Source organism: Oryza sativa, chromosome 7, assembly GCF_034140825.1.
Source record: "Oryza sativa Japonica Group chromosome 7, ASM3414082v1".
NCBI lineage: Eukaryota > Viridiplantae > Streptophyta > Magnoliopsida > Poales > Poaceae > Oryza > Oryza sativa.
Genome location: NC_089041.1, coordinates 11,322,756 through 11,336,217, shown reverse-complemented (window position 1 = coordinate 11,336,217; position 13,462 = coordinate 11,322,756). Strand labels below are relative to the sequence as shown.

General features: G+C 48.6%; 1 protein-coding gene and 1 long non-coding RNA gene across 2 annotated transcripts; both read right to left on the bottom strand.

Moving 5' to 3' along the window:
* Window positions 1-2,999: 2,999 nt before the first annotated feature.
* Window positions 3,000-3,718, bottom strand: LOC4342946 (putative lipid-transfer protein DIR1). Its single transcript, XM_015789915.2, has one exon. It carries the CDS (start codon window positions 3,630-3,632, stop codon window positions 3,318-3,320), a length of 315 nt encoding a protein of 104 aa, XP_015645401.1. The 5' UTR covers window positions 3,633-3,718; the 3' UTR covers window positions 3,000-3,317.
* Window positions 3,719-10,458: 6,740 nt separating this feature from the next.
* Window positions 10,459-11,101, bottom strand: LOC107281535 (uncharacterized). Its single transcript, XR_001547378.3, has 2 exons — window positions 10,716-11,101; window positions 10,459-10,625 (listed from the first exon to the last, which is right to left on the bottom strand). It is a non-coding gene; the product is annotated as an uncharacterized lncRNA (long non-coding RNA).
* Between the last annotated feature and the right edge of the window lie 2,361 nt (window positions 11,102-13,462).

Sequence of the window (13,462 nt, the reverse complement as noted above, 5' to 3'; positions counted from 1 at the left end):
CAACCTTAAACTGAAACTAACATAGAGTTGGCCGGTCAGACCGTCGAGTTGGCCAGTCCGACTAGATCAATCCTATTGGTTTGACCGCGACCGTCAAAGCAATACAATCCTGCTCATTGTTTGAAAATCAATTATCTCCAAAACCACTTCATCAATAATATCCAAATATCAAAACCAATAATCTCAGATGCCAATAGTTGTTAACAACAAAATTTGGCAAGATACTCAAAGGTGAAGATGGATTCGAAGTTGATTTGAAGAAATTAGATTGGTTTCGAAAGAATAACGCAGCGCATCGCCTGGGGGCTGTATCGGCCGATTTGGAATCGGACTTAGTCAGCCAATATGGACAAGGCAGCTGATATAGACAGTTTCCAAGTATGAGTTGAGCTCGGATTGAGGACTTAGAGATATTGCTAAACAAGGAAGAGTCCTTTCAAGGCAATTGTATATATTAATTAGGAAGCATTTTAGGAGCCGTTTGGATGGGAGGGACAGTCTCTCCCATACAAACAGGGCCTTAGAAATCTGTATTAGAGTCCGCAATGGGATGGTGTGTTTATTTTGTAAAGTTTGAGTCGTTTCCGATATGGACAAGTTTTGTACTACAGGTATAAATATGTGCCTAGGGTCTTGACAACAACAACCATTCAATATACTCTCGACACATCGCCACCTTATTACTTTTCTACTTTTTCAACGAGTTCTTGCTTCGAGTTAGGACATCGACTTCGATCTTCCGACAAGAGGTATGACTTGTCCTCAGCGGCTTGCGTTGGCGGATTAGGGTGTCGTTTTAGATGTTTTAATCTATTTTCTAGAGCTGCTGGTTATCATATATCTTAACTAATCTAACATGATGACTCGATTTAGCTATATCGGCCATGCCTTTTCTAGGGTTTTGCCGATGTCGACTAAATCGTTTTGTCAATTTGGATTAGCTAAGGTATCCACTACCCTGAAAATCAGTTAAAGGCTTGATTGTTTAGACTTTATGCTTCTTTTCATACTTTGTGCTGCATCAGCCCTAGTCATGTTTAGAATCATAGAAATTAAACCGCTTCTTGATTGCTAATAAGGGTAGAATCAAGGTTTTAGCCGATCTTACCTGATATAACTTTTTAGCTGTGTTTAAATTCTTTAATCATGCTTTTCATGTTGTATTTGCCCGTTATACAAGTGTAGCACACTATTTAAATATATCAAGCTTTCTCTAGATATATTTACTTAGGTTCATATTCTTGTATAAGGCTATATTAGAGTACTAGCCGACACGGTATCTATCATCGGCTACGATATAAGCTACATGTAATCTTTAATTCGTTTGATCTGATTTAGGAGCAATCTACAAAGTCTCATTTAATCTATACATTTGCTCGCATCTCATAGAAAGAGTGAATTATGGATTACATGACTAATTATATCTACAGGTGATGGAACATATTTTAGGCTCGTTTTATTTTATTCATTCTACACCTAACAGCTGATTCGGTCAGGTCGCATCGGCTAGGTTTACATGAATTTAACTTGGTTTTCTTGTTTATTTTTGTTCATTGCAGGATCAAACCAACTGGAATGCTCTGAACCCGAAAGCAAGATTTGGATATGCACTTGAGCTAAGCAAAAGACCCAGGCCACCATGTTTTCTCATCAACAATAGCTTATCATAAAATAATAATCAAACACACTTTGATTTTATAAGGACTATGGGAAAAGGAAGTGAGAGAAAAACGAGCAGATGGGCCGGGAAAAAGATAAGTGGGACCATAGGGACCAAGACGGCTCGGCTCGACGGTTTAATGTAGTATTTGTGTTGCATTTTTAAATCGGCATCTATAATTTACTATATATTATTTTTTTTAATAAATGGCACATATAACGCAGAACCTTATATATGTGCGGTATATAAACATTTATAGGTGTCAGTTTTAATTTTTACCCTTTTTCTAAGATGTCAGGTGGACGAAGAAATAATTGGAACCAATAATTGTATTCACATTGTCATTGGCGGTGCGAATTTACCGACAACCATGACAGGATGTCCACAACGAGAACAAAACTATTCACTACTTTCTCCGTCCCATAAAAAACCAACCTAGCACTGGATGTGACATACCTCTGTCCAGATTCATTGTACTAGAATATGTCACATCCAGTCCTAGATTCGTTTTTTTTTTGGATGGAGGGAGTAATTCACTAATGCTGAAAGCATATCTCGAGACAACCTGTTGACATATAACTTTGCAATGGGGCAATTACGTTTTTGACCCTACTTTGAAGACTAACTACTAATTTGGTCTTGCTTTTTCGAGTTGCTCATTTGACCCTCATTTTTAGAAACGAAGATGAGTCGTGGTCCTATTCCGTGAAGGCAAAATGACGGTGTTAACTCAAGATAAAAATTCCATCTAAACCCTTGTGAGGAAGAGAGGTAGAGGATAAGAAGAGGCTAACATCTGGAGCCCACGTGGGTCCCACACTGAGTCAGCTGCTACGTCGAACAAAACCGGAATCAAAACCACCGAGAGACCTAGTTTGTGCTGGTTCTATATGTTAGGGGATACCCTGTATCTGGTTTTACGGTTCAAGGATGATTTTGTAACTTGATGACAAGTTGAGGGTCCTTCAGTGTACTTTTTCCTGCCTTGTATGGCTGGAATAAGTCTATTTGGTCTCCCTGATCTTTTGGCCCGTGCCGTGCTTGGGATGGGCCAAAACCTTGTGCCGTCGGGCCTCGGTCCTTTTAGCCAGCTATACATGAATCGGTAGTGATGCTTGGTCAATGTCGAGAGTGATACTCAATCTCTTCCGGACCAAGCCGAACCGGCACTCAAAGAGCTGATTACCTTTTTTTTTTTACTGGTGTACATTGAGTTCCACGTACTAACTCAACCCAAAATGTTTAGTGGATAAGATAGACGGGCAATTCTTTTATATAAGTAAAAATAATATATAAAAGAGGACAGCAGTTAAATTTGTGTCCCGCTGACTTTGAAAAGTATAGAACGACTTCCTCTTTTACTCAAATCAGTATCATTACAAATATATTATTGGTTAAACACCCAACCTATTCATCACACGCATATCTTTTGATGATACTGAAAGAAGAGCATAAATACATATATATGTTGCCAAATTTATTCATCTCCCCTTGCCGGGCTCATCGATCGCATAGTATGACATATATATTAATATTACTACTATATATATGCTATATATTGGTAGCGCTAGTGGTCACGACTGCATAATTGAATTGCAGCAACATGGCGATCGAGGTCGCCGCACTGTAGTTTGTGCTTGCCATCAGCTAGCTAGCACTAGCAGTGCGCCGGCAAGGTGAGGCCGCACTTGCCCGGCAGCGTCATGGCGCGGTTGAGGTCGATCCCGTAGAACCTCACCCACACGCGGGCGCCGGCGGAGCCCTTGTACCGGCACAGGCACGGCAGGTCGGCGGCGGCCAGCGCGTCGCAGCACTCGGACGACGGCGTGTCCGCCGGGTTGCGCACGGCGGCCGCCGGCTTGCACGCCTGGAGCCCCGCGTCCGACAGGTTGCAGATGCCGTGCGCGAGCCCCGCCGACGCCGCGAGCACCAACGCGACGGCGAGCACCGCAGCTGTCGCCTGTTTGGCCATGGATATGATTTGTATGTTTGGGAATGAATACTGTAATCTGGTTGTTACTGATGATGGTTTGAGTAATTATTTAGTGTGATTTGTGTAGTCTTTGGTCAGGATGCGTGGATTATTTATAGGGAAGAACCTACTGTTGGCGAGGGTGAAAATGACGAGCAGCAGCTTTATTTTTTCTTGAGATATTTCGCTGTAGCCACTGATCAATTAAGTTAGTGCGTTCCGGTAGTAAAGCATATATTTGCACGGTTTGTCAAAAGTAGACAACTGAAAGCAATGGTGCATTGGTGCTACAGGAAACCTCGGGCGAGTATGATGAATTGCAAATTTGATTTGTTTTAGGTTTCCTTGATTTTTTTTTCTGTATCTTCATGAGATATCCATATATATCTTAATTAATCTTTTTTTTTGCGGGGATATATCTTAATTAATCTGAAAAAATGTAGTATTCGTTATATGTAAACGATTAGTGTCGGATAAGGCAATTATGTAACTTTGACAGATACATTTGTCTTAAATTAAAAAAACCGCTCTCGAAGGAACATTCTCAATGGACGAATGACGAATATAAGTTTATGACTATTATTTAAGAGCTCACATGAGTGAATTAAATTTTAAGAGTTAATAAATTGATTTAAATAATTAAAAGGAATGTTGATAAAATGTTTTTTTTCAAAGAAATGCACCATTTAGGTGCTAGGAAGCTATAACCTCTGAACTACTTAGTATTATATATTCTATTAATTACAATTTACCATGCATGTACACATGGGATTAATCGATCTCTTAAATTTATCATTTGAGTAATTTACAGTTTGGCAACCCCTTGTACTTGTGAGTGATTTAGTCCGCCCTTTAATCCGCCTTTTAACCAATGTTATCATTTTAGACGCGGTAATTTACTCTTTTTTATTTTACTTTGTATGACCCAAGCTCTTGTATCACACTTAAAAAACGATTTTCCTTTACAAGCCCCTTGTTAGATTTCAGATGGTCCATAACTGACCGCGTCTGCAAAATCATCCTTCTATTTTTGCGCGTGGACCCTTAAGAGAACCGCGCGCGAAAATCGATTTTCACATGTGGGCCTCTTAAGAGCACCGCACGCGAAAATACCCTCCCTTAGGCATTTTTCCCTCTCAACCACTTCAAAAACTTCTATCTTATCCTCTCCACCTACCCATATTATCCTCATATCTTCTATCCCTCTCTCTCATCCCTCGTCTCTCATGGGTAGCAGTGGGCTCGGCACAGACGATGAGCGCTGGGCGGCCGGGAACGGCGGTGGGCAGTGGCAGTGCGGCCTCATTTGCGGGCGGTGGCCGGGGGCGACGGCACCAGCGGGCAGCGGCAGCGCGGCCTCACGCGCGCTCCCCGGCGTGCGGTGGCGCCCCTCACCCGCCTTGATCAGGAGGCGGCGCCCCTCTTCCACCCGGATCCGGCGGTGGGCGGCGGCGGCCGGTCGCGGTGGAAGGCGGCGACGACGACGACAGCGAGCGACGACGACGGCGATGATGGCGACCACGAGGAGGGCGATGGCTAGGTTAGGGTTTGGATTTTCTTTTTTGTGGATTTTTTGCCGTGCGGGCGACATAAGTCATCCGTACGCAAAAATCAGATTTTTCTCGTGCGGGTGTGTCGCGCGCACGGAAAAATTGGATTTTTACAGACACTTGGGTGCGCAGATGGCGGGAGATCCGCACGCGAAAACCTTTTCGACCACACGGAAAAATCGTTTTCGTACTAGTGTCAAGTATATCACATTTATTATACTGGCCCATGCCAAAGTGAAATGTTTGAATAAACAATGGTCCTAACTAAAATATTTGTAATAAAAATAGTCTAAATTACAATTGACTCGTTTAATAAGTCTAGAAAAACTTTCTTAACTAGCACTGGAAGGCGCCTGCTACGTGAATGCCGACATCAGTAGTGGCGAACAATGCGTGCCATCAGGTTTGCACCAGTAGTTATCTGCGTGCCATTAAAAAGGATCGTAATGTTGGTCTCCATGCCCACTAGTCAACAGCAGTTTACTCTATATGTAACTGTCTAAGGACCTCTAGTCCCCCAGTCACCTTTCTTTCCACCTCTTTGGAAAGTGAAGACGATAATCGCGCGCGATTCGCTGCACTTGCGAACATGCGCACCATCCTGATAGTTAGGACCGTTGGCTCCAGCTCTTAATCTTTATTTTTTTTTTAAACAACATACACAAGCTAGTGCGAGGTTTCGTATTGATAGAGGAAAAAAAATTACAAGTTTATAGTCCTGAAAGGCTATAGCCATGAAAAGAAAAAAATACAACCACTCCACGCGTCTTCAACCAGAACCTGCTACTAAAAGACATGGAAACGACATCCCGAAGGGAAAGGATCTTCTAAACAACGCCTTCAGAAAGAGTACGACACCAAGAGTGTCGTCGCCGCTCGTCCTAGGCTTCTGGATATGGTTTTCACTTAGAGGAATCCATCAGAGGACAGGAAAGATCAATCAGCAACGCCCCAAGTGGAAAACGGCACCCGCAAGCGTCACCGTTGCTAGCCTAGAGAGGCCAAGCTTTTGCCTATAATCTTCCTGCATGCTCGTGTCGAGTCTCCTGCTGGACATAGAAGCCACCACCAACCACACTCCTTCAACGCGTAGCCACTGCACCAATGCCCCATCGTCGGCCGGCCATCAAGTAGGTGCTCGATATCCGACATGCTCTAATCCATCCACGTAGTTAGGCTGGAGAGGGAGAGGGTGAGAGAGAAGAATGATTCCCTCTCTCCCGCACTAGCCTGCCAACGTGGCCATCTTGTAGCGGCAAGGAGCCACCACAAGAGGACTAGAGTCTGGATAAGGACCTATCGTAGGCCTACCACACCCACCTCACAGCAACACTGACGTCCCCGCCTCGGCCGGGCTAACCATGCCGCCAGAGGCTGCCCGTCTGCATTGCTATCGCCTCATCCGTCCTGCCACCTCCAGCTCCTGCCACACGCCATGCCATGGCACTCACGTCGTCCCCACATCAGCCTCCATGCAGTTAACCGAGCCGGCTTCCCTGCCGTTACTCGCGTCGCCAGTTGCTCGGCGCGCCGGCCTCCCACAATCCCGTCGCCATCAAGCTCTCCTCTGTACCCCACGCCGGCCTATCCCTGTAGCTGCGGCACACTTTTGCGATGTGTCAGCCCTCAGCAAGCAGCCCAGTCGGTAGAAACATCGATGCCATATTCCCAGCTCCTATCCCCATCGTCGCCTCCACCTTCCTCAACGCCGTCGACACCACGCGAGCATGCCCACCGTCCCGCTGCACCGCCGCGCCCTTCCTTCCTCGCCCTACCACATCGCAACCGCACGCCGTTGCCTCGTCCCTGCTACCGGCTTAGGAGTTGGCCTCCCGCACCATCGCCTCCTTCCTATCTCACCCCGCCGCCTCCGAAATGCACCCCGCCGCCTTGTTACCGCAGCTAGCTCGAGGGCCTGCCACCCACGTCGGGGAGGCTGGATCCAGACGTGAGGTGGCCGGATATGGCCAGGGGACGCTAGATCCGATGGCGCTGCCTTGCCATCATCGCCCTGGTCGACACCGCCTCTGCACTGTCGTTCCGACGGGCTCTGCCTCGCCTTCAACATTGCCGCTCTCTCCGCCGTCAACGCCACCAGCAACCAGCCATCGGCCCAGCATCATAGTCGTCGTTGCCCTAGAACCAGGTGAGGTTGTGGGCTACGACCCGGCGCCCTCGGGGAGAAGAAAGGAGGCATTGCTGCTGTCTCCTTTCCGACCGTGTGGTTTCTGGCGGCCCGCTCGGGTGGCGGCGAGGCAGAGAAGGAGGCAGGGGTGGTGGTGTGGCGGCGGCGGTCACCACCCGTGTTGCCCCTGCCCTAGGAGTGACGCGGGAGTCGTGGCATTCTGCTCATTTTGGAGTTCTTGCTTTGTGCTATTTATCTTTATCATTGGATCCATCCTTAGTATTTTAGAAACGGAGTAGGTGGATCCGCTTCATCAAGATACTAAATATAGGTAATGTGATTATCCCATTAGGTGAGCTAGTTGTAATTTAAGTATGATTAAGCATATATAATTTTGCCCAGGTCCACGTAATGATGCAAGCTAGTCAAATTATCACCAGAGTTTGACACAGGATGGATATCAAGTAAACATGGCACAAGCAAGCAGATAGGAATAAGAAAAACATGCTTCAATTGCAAACAGTAAAACATTTTATAAAGTAGGGTTAACATGCTCAAGGGGGATGTGTGACTTCTTTGCTTCTTCGGTAAATGTTCCAACCTCTTTTCCTCGTGAACACGATCTTTTGAAAAGACGGAATCTATGCGCTAGCACGACAACGAGGAAAACCCTAATAAAAGCCAAGTAAACAGTACATGGAAAGTGACAAAAAAAACAAGTAGAGCTCAATTTTAGATAAATTTTGCAAGTTGAATGACTCAATTTGGAGTTCATATGAATTAGTTATGAATTTTAGAAGTTTTGAACCATTTAAATGAATTTCTGGAAATTAACTCGATTTATTGCCTAATTAATAAGGTTTGTGATGAGCCGTGGGGAATGTTGCAACGACAAGTGGGCCCCACCAGTCGCTGGGTCAAAGGAGGATGGTCCACCGTGGCTCGGGTGCGCGTGCACCACGTGGTAGCCATGTGGCGGCCACAATAGCTCGGCATGCCAAGGTGGCACGGCTGCGTGGACAGCCCAGATCCCCTAAGGATGGATCAGATAGCCACGAGCGGAGGTAGCGGCGCCCGTCGGCATGGCAACATGCACGAGAGGCGGCGTAGGGAGACGATGAGGGTAGGGGAGGCTCACCGATGGCGTACCAGCGACAAGAGGCGACAGGGAGTAAAGGCGGTGGCGCTTCTCAGGACGGTGGCACGAGCGGTGCTCCGACGATGATCTGCAAGACGGGAGTGGCGGACAGGGACGGTCGTGACCAGGGAAGGAGGAGGAGTTATGGGAGGGAGAGGAGTCGAGGCACGGTGAGAAATGCTAGCCGGAGATCAACGATGAGGTGTTGGCTCACCACGCACGAGGAACGTGGTTCTAGCGGCTCCCAGCGGTGGGGAAGAGGCTGTTGAGGAGCTCCTTGGCACAACAAAGCTATTGACGTCAATGGCGTGGCTGAGCAGCGACCGCGACGATGGCAAAAGGCGGCCAAAGGGGGTAGTGCACAGTGGTGGCTCGGATGGACGACGAAGCCACAGCTCAAGCGTCAATTGGCGTAGGAAAAGCAGCGGCCGAGGTTGCTTAGAGTTGTTGACGCTTTCGGTGTCCAAGTCGTTGTAGTTGTCGGTGTAGTCGAAGCTATTGACGATTTCAGTAACGCTGCAGGAATCGATTGGTTAGATCATGACGCCTATATCCCTAAGCCCTGGTCCGGACTTTGATGAAGCATGTCCAGATCAAACCCTAGGGGGGATGGCGAGGAGCAAAGGAAGTCGCAAGGTGATCTATGGATAAGTTGTGGTGTTGTTGGAGGTGTCACGAATCTGAGTCGACATCGATGATCTCCTCGAGTAGTTTGAAATCACATAAGAGAAGAACGCCATTGAGTAGGTATCGGAGGCGTTTGGAAGGTTGAACATTGACAAGACAATGTGGCCCTTCTCCGACTGGTTTGAATCCGAGTCGAGGAGAGAGATCTGCCAATGTTGTTGGTAACAAAGTCAAGGCTGCCAAAGTTGTAAGTCTGCCCTAAAGGGATGGCAAAGTCGTCGGCTCCCAAAGTTGATACTATTGCACTTGTCGGCAAAATACTCGACGCAAACCTAACCTGGTGCGCCAACTGTCGATTATGGAAATCGGCAATGATAAAAGAGGGTAGCGCACAGGGACGAAAAGTGGATGGATGTGAAGACAACGATTTAGACAGGTTCAGGCCCTCTCGATATGAGATGATACCCTACTCCTGTTTGAGGATAGTATCCGCTGAATATATTATTGACCTGATGATTTAGTTGTAGTTATGCCCTTAGAGAACTCCCTGCGCTCCTTGTATAGGTTTGAGGATAGGGTTATGAGAAGGAAAACCAAGCTGAATACGACATAAATGTTCTTATATATTTACATAACTTTATAGGACTAACACTTATGGACTGTACCTTGGAGTGCAAGACAACATAACTTCCAAAGCCCTATGTAATACATAATATACGGATTCGACCCACCTTCTATTTTTAGTCGGATAAGTTATCTATGTTGGTATATGGTATTTATAATCCCTACACCAGCAGAGGAAAATTGTGCCTACCTGCATACGAACTAATTGCTCGAAGCAGGACAGCAACCAAATTAAAGAAGCAAAAGGAGAGCTAACTGTTGAGGAAGAAGTAGACACATGAAGCATGGCTACCTTGTACCGTCTATAAAAACAAACCTACTAGCTAATACATAAATGGGCCAGTAGTTACTGGGCTTGACACCTTGTTTGTTATGAGCCTACACATGAGAGAAACAGTTACGGGATTGCCTTGCTATCTAACAGGTTTGGTCAACACTGTATCACTTGAGGCTATTTTTTCCTTGTTAGTCTATATCCAAAATTTGGAGTCAAAATCATTTTTCTTCTGCACAAAGCTAAGTAAAATATCAGATATACAATCTGCAGGCTTGCAGCTGGTTAAAAAATGGGGATTAGAAACAACGAAATCAACCGACCGTAGTCGACGGTAATTAAAAACGAGTATGTAAAATGAGGAACCAAACAGAGTACGTGTTGCCCAAAGAAGAATTAACGCCCACGAGAAGTGGTGGAGCTCAGTGGCGGAGGACGGAAAAAAAATTTGGTGTGGTGGTGTTGACAGTGTGACCCATAGACTAGTGTAAAGAAAGGGAGAAAAAACAATCTCAATGTACTATATTATATGACGCAATATTATCCCACGTAATCTCAAACATGGCAATGGCAACAATTAAGCAATAGTCATAAGTTCACAATTCATCATGAGTAATTGCGCTTGCAGAGCCCCGGTTCCAAAAACTCTTCAAATCTACAAAACAAATTACACAAATGCAATTTTAGTATCAAATTTGTATACTTGAAAGTTCAAACCAAGAAAAATGATGTTCTGAAATTGTACCTCTTTTGTGAAGCCAATGCCTTTCCTTTCCTCTTTCTATCCATTTTCTTGCTCTGCTGTCCTCCCTGCCTGTGCCTGGCTCTGAGCCTCTCACTGCCGCCTGCCTGCGCCCTGCACTGCGCCTGCGCCTGCCTGCCTCTGCCTGGCCGGCCACCGCCGCGTCGTGCCTCTGCCCCGCGCCGCCGCACCGCGCGACCGCGCCGCTGCGCCGCCGCGCAGCGCGCGGCGCGACCGAGCCCCGCCCCCACCCCCTGCCGGCTGCTGCGCCCCACCTTGAGCAGGCCCACACCCACCGGCGCTCGCCCCATCGCCGTCGGCCGTCGTCCGCACCGCAGACCGCAGCGCCGCCGCTTGCTCTTCTGCTGCTAGATGGGGAATTGGGGATTGGGGAGGAGATAGATTGGGGAATTGGGGAAATTTGGATTAGGGTTTCATGGTCAAAAGGCCCATTTACACAAAAACAAGCCCAATGGATCTAATTGGTTGGCCTCTCTCACACGCGGCTTCTCTCTCGCGCTGCGTTCTCGGCTTCTCGCTCTCCCTCTCTTCTCGTCGATCGCGCCGGTGCGGGAAGGAGACGCGGCCGCCGCCCGGGGAGGGGAGGGGGGGTGGTTCGCGGGAGGATCAAGGTATGGCGAGCGCCACACCTCGCCATACCGAGTCCTCCGCCCCTGGTGGAGCTCAAAGAAATGTTGGTCTTTAAGAAACTGATCATTCGTTGCTCGTGGTAAACTTATTCTTTTTTTTCCGATGAGCAAAGAGTAGAAAGAAGAGATGCTCGTGGTAAACTGATCATTCCGCATCTCTTCTTTCTACTCTTTTCTTCTCTTCCCTTCAGCAAGTCTAGGAGGCCGGTGGCAGCAAAGAGGGGAGAGACGGCCGACGAGCTCGGGAGGGAGGGGGAGGCGGCCGGAGGGAGATGGGAGAGGGGAGAGGCAGCGGTGGCAACGGCACCGCGCTTGAGCTGCCATCCTCCTAGGTCAACCGCGAGAATGGCATATCAGCAGCAGCACGCGCACGGTCCGGCACCGTAGCGCCATGGGTACGCGCCCACGGCGCCAAACTCGTCGTCGACGATGCTGCTCCGGCGGGTGCAAAGTGCAAACTCACGCGCCCAGCTCCACCCAAGTTGTCGGCTTCCTCACGCTCGTCGCCTCCGGCGCCGAGCTCCTGCTCCTGACCGGGCTCACGCTTATCGGCGCCGTCGTCGCGCTCAACTTCCTGGGGCCCATCGCTCTGCTCACCAGCCCCATCTGGGTGCCCGTCGCCATCGTGGTCGCACACGAGGCAGCAACTGTTAGAATTTCAATGGTTTCTCATTGAGAAGAGGATGGCACTCGAGATGGGGCAATTTTCTGGTTTTCTTCATTCACTAAACACAAAAGCCATGTCCTCCCAAAGAGGATTGGATACATATTTATAGCTGCTTGTAGCAGCCATGCAGCCATGCTAGTCTAAGAGGGTGCTGTCCTAGAGCATCCCAACAAACTGTCCTAGAGCGGAGCATCCCAACAAACTGTCCTAGAGCATCTCAAACTGAAAGTAGAGATGCTGTCCTAGAAAGAGATGCTGTCCTAGAAAGCTGAAAAGCAGGAAAAAGGCACCACAAGACCAAGACCAACCAGCCAAGACTTATTCCTACATTCTCCCCCTAAGTCTTGTGCGCCGTCTTGTGGGAAAGTTGAGCCATCTCGATCCGGGAGCAAAGCTCAAGGAACTGATTCTCCCAAGGGGTTTGGTGAGCAAATCCGCAAGCTGGTCCTTGGTGTTAATGTAGCTCGCCTTGATGCTCCCTTCCTCCAAGTAGCTTCGGATGAAATGGTACCTCACCCGGATGTGCTTGCTCCGTTCGTGAAAAACGGGGTTCTTTGCCAGGGCCAGAGCGGACTTGCTATCCACCCTGAGCTCCACCGCTCCAGTATCTCTGCCGAGGAGATCACTAAGTAGTCGAGCAAGCCAGAGCGCCTGGGTCGAAGCGGCGGATGCCGCCATGTACTCGGCCTCGCAGCTGGACAGGGCCACCACCTGCTGCTTGATTGACTGCCAGCTAACGAGGCACTCGCCGAGGAAGAAGAGAATCCCGCTTGTGCTCTTGCTGGTGTCAATGTCGCCGGCGTGGTCGCTGTCGCTGTACCCGACGAAGTGTGCCTTGCCAGGACACCTCGGGTAGTAGAGACCGTGGTCGAGAGTCCCCGCAACGTAGCGGATGATCCTCTTCACGGCCTGCTGGTGCTCCGTCGTCGGTCGCTGCATAAACCGACTGACGTAGCCGACGAAGAAGGCCAAGTCCGGCCGTGTGTGGGTGAGGTAGCGAAGGCTCCCCACAAGACGTCGGTACTGTGTAGCATCCACCTCCTCCGCCGTGCTGTCGCGGCTCAGCTTCAGTCTCTCCTCCATCGGAGTGAGAGCTGGGTTGCAATCGGTGAGCCCAGCCAGCTCAACGACGCGCTTGGCATAGGCGGTCTGTCGAAGCGTGATCCCGGAGTTGTCCTGGTGCACTTCGATCCCCAGGTAGAAGGAGAGAGGCCCCAGATCACTCATCTGGAAAGTGGCCTTCATCTCCTCCTTGAACGCCGCGACCTCCGCATCCTTGGTGCCGGTGATCACCAAGTCGTCGACGTAGACACCCACCAGCAAGGCATTTCCTCCAATGCCCCGCCGGTAGATGGCCACCTCGTGCGGGCTTTGCTCGAAGCCCATCCCCTTGAGCGTGGAATCCAACTTGGCATTCCACGCCCTCGGTGCCT